Source organism: Silurus aristotelis, assembly GCF_946808225.1.
Source record: "Silurus aristotelis genome assembly, chromosome: 25".
Taxonomy (NCBI): domain Eukaryota; kingdom Metazoa; phylum Chordata; class Actinopteri; order Siluriformes; family Siluridae; genus Silurus; species Silurus aristotelis.
The window spans coordinates 10,634,710-10,637,875 of record NC_139598.1 but is presented as its reverse complement, the minus strand read 5'-3'; the positions used below and the strand labels follow the sequence as shown (position 1 = coordinate 10,637,875).

The following is a 3,166-nucleotide window of genomic DNA, read 5'->3' as shown; positions in this document are numbered from 1 at the left end:
AATTAAGTTGTATCATTATTACAAAAATTCTGGATATTCTCTGTTAACGTTCATCAACAGCCAATTTTATGGAGTGGTATGGTATTTATTGGTAACACTTATGTCTCTGATATACATATATCTATGTTTTTTGTATATTTTTTCTCTCCCTATTTGTTGTGAGAAATTTAAAATTTGAAATAGCCAAACAGTGAGAGGGGAAAAGTATTCTTGTCGGTTTTTTTTTTTGTTTTGTTTTGTTTTTTGTCGTCTCAGAAAACTATATTTCCCATCATTCATATATGAAACACGTCACACCGGAAACATTCTGAAGGAAATCTTACTGGTTGTTTTAGCGAGGTCGCGGAATTTAAGGTAGTAAGTATCGCTTTCAAAACTGAATATATTTACATTTATTTTAATGCAAATATGGTATATTGACTATATTTATTTTAATCATTTACTGGGCGAATGTATAGTTTTTAACACAAAGCCGAGCAAGGCAGCCCTTTAGGCACATTATATAGCAAATTATTAGCTTTAGCTCACCGTGTTCATTACAAATTAGCCGTACGCAGTTTTATAGCTACTTTAGCATAAACGAGTAATAAAGATGCTGTTGAACAAATGTGGTCTTTTTTTAAATAATGATGCATTGTGTTTTTGCACTGACAGGCGCCGATGATGGCAGTGGACTGGGCTGGATATGGATATGCAGCCCTCGTTGCGTCTGGAGGAGTCATGGGTTATGTCAAAGCAGGTCGTCTTTGAACCTCATTATAATAAAAAAAATAATAACTGTTGTTATTTTTCGCATCAGGATTATGGCACTTATAATAAAAATTTACACACATGAAACGCATACAAAATTTAATATACCCTATAATATACGGTCTCTTCTTGCAGGCAGTATCCCTTCTTTGACAGCTGGTCTGCTATTTGGTGGTCTGGCAGGATTTGGTGCCTACCAGATATCACAAAACTCCCAAAACATTTGGGTGTCTTTAGGTTGGTATTTTAAGTAATTTATAAAATTTGTACAATAAAAAGTGATCAGCTTAATTCATATAATTTGAAAAGAAACCAACAAAATATGATTGGGCATACTGTCGATTGGCATGAATCCAAGCAAAATAGTCAGTGACTTGGTGGTATCATCCTTGGTGGTATGATACTATTATGCTGTCTACTGTACCACAGGAACTAAATATATTCTGTTATTATTTACACATTTTTAGACTCATGAATAGCCAAATAGTTTTTTAAGACTAAAATAACCCAATATGTGTTACAAATAACCTGAAAAGTTTTTGAGAGCTGAAGACCCCATTTGATGAAATCATAGTTATAGTCTGGTTTATGAACTGTCACAGTAGACTTCTTTCAGAATGATTTGATATAAATATCACCTTACAAAAAGCATTATCAACAACTGCAATAACATATAAAAAAAAAAAAGTGTTAATGCTGAGCTTCAGCCATTCAAGTGCATGTATATGAGCTGTTCTTTTTAAAAGGACAATGTAGTAAAACAAAGTTATTAATATAACCTTGCAGCTTTCAGAAGTGCTCTTAAAGAAAATTTATTAATTCTTATATATTAGTCATTTTGCATATACTTTCATTTAGCATACTAAATAAAAAAAATGCAGAACTGGGAACAAACTTTAGAATTTTGAAGATACCAAATCTGCAAAACCATAATTTAAACTGGACAATGGCACATCAAATCAAGATAAATCAGAGCAATAATCCATTAGTTGTTTAAAACTAATCAAGCAATAAAAGTCATAGGATTTAAGGATAGGATTCTAAATAAATTTTGGACCCTGTGTAAAATGTAAATACAAACATAATGCAATGATTTGCAAATGTAATAAACTTTTATTTTATGCACAATAAAACATAGAATACATATTAAATGTTTAAACTCAAGAAATATAACATTTTAAGGAAAAATGAAGGTAATTTTGAAATTGATTGCTGCAACAAAAAAGTTGGGTCAGGGCCAAGTTCAACAATCTGCAGCATCTTCTCTTTTTATTCATTTATTTATTTTGACAACAGTCTACATATGTCTGAGAACTGAGGAGATTATGGGATAGGAAAGTTAAAATAACAGTGAACTGTATTTAATAGAGGTGTATTAATAATTCATGTGTGTGGTGTGCAGCTACATCAGGAACCTTGGCAGCTATCATGGGAAAAAGATTTTACAACTCTCGGAAGATGATGCCTGCGGGTATAGTGGCTGGAGCAAGGTACTTAATGTAAAAGATTAAAGGATTTTTAGTTTTTGTAGCAAAATATAAAATGTTTACATTGTGAATGCTCTTTTAATAAACTTTGAAATAGTTGTGGGACAGTGGTCCTCACACTACACTGAACACTTAGCTCTGTCTCATTTAGGGATGTCTTTCCTTTTCAGTACCTTGATGTTGGCAAAGCTTGGTATTGGAGTCCTGCAAAAGCCTCAAGATTCATGACTGGTCCTAAAAATGCCACTTATAAAAAATAAATAATATTTTTTGTTTAATCTATGTCCCTAATCTATATTGTGTTTAGAATAATTTGACATAATTGCAGGATTTATAAAATGTTCAATACATTCTAAAATAAAGCAAAAATAAATTCTGCATTTCCATCTGTATTTTCATTTTCTAACTACAAGAACAAGCAGGTTTTGAAATGCTTTAACAATGGTCATTGCTAGTATAAAATATAAACAATAAAGATATCGGGGGGGGGGGGCAGATTATTTTGATTTCTTACAATATATTCTGATATTACAGAAATCTAGTTTTGGTTACAAATTGCTTAAATAAGGGAATTAGGTTGTTATTTGAATGACAACAGGGGTTCCACTGATATTCCATTTGCGTTATACGTGATGTTTTTTCCCCCAACATCTTTCAAAGCTGTCAGTAATCATATTCAAAGGTAACAACAACTACAACATTGTGACAATTGAAATGTTTTTCACTGCAGTTGCACATCACAGTCAGCAAAAGGACTTACAAATGACTAACTGCCTCTTCAAATTGTCAGTTCATATGTTCTGAAATCTACTCATCTAAAAAAATTTAAAGGATGTACCCAGTTGTCAAGGAACCTCACAAAAGCATTAACTCTGTTTTTGTGATTTTTTTGGGGAAAAAAGCACAAACATTTACATTTTTAGGGTAAA

At 31.9% G+C, this 3,166-nt stretch overlaps 1 protein-coding gene across 2 annotated transcripts; it reads left to right on the top strand.

Moving 5' to 3' along the window:
* The first annotated feature begins 259 nt into the window (after positions 1 to 259).
* tmem14ca (transmembrane protein 14Ca) lies at positions 260 to 2,617 on the top strand. Of its 2 annotated transcripts, none has more exons than XM_083529353.1 (5): positions 260 to 357; positions 655 to 739; positions 886 to 987; positions 2,153 to 2,240; positions 2,408 to 2,617. In XM_083529353.1, the coding sequence occupies exons 2-5, from the start codon at positions 661 to 663 to the stop codon at positions 2,463 to 2,465; spliced, it is 327 nt and encodes a 108-aa protein (XP_083385479.1). In that variant the 5' UTR covers positions 260 to 357; positions 655 to 660; the 3' UTR covers positions 2,466 to 2,617. The 2 variants fall into 2 exon arrangements, with proteins under 2 accessions (XP_083385479.1, XP_083385480.1); XM_083529354.1 differs by having other exon boundaries at positions 289 to 354.
* The last annotated feature ends 549 nt before the right edge of the window (positions 2,618 to 3,166 follow it).

Excerpts from the sequence above, each read along its gene's own strand:
- tmem14ca (XM_083529353.1), top strand. The coding sequence starts at position 661 with ATGATGGCAGTGGACTGGGCTGGATATGGATATGCAGCCCTCGTTGCG. Across the intron at positions 988-2,152 it reads AAACATTTGGGTGTCTTTAG|CTACATCAGGAACCTTGGCA; the intron begins GTTGGTATTTTA and ends TGTGGTGTGCAG. Across the intron at positions 2,241-2,407 it reads GGTATAGTGGCTGGAGCAAG|TACCTTGATGTTGGCAAAGC; the intron begins GTACTTAATGTA and ends TTTCCTTTTCAG.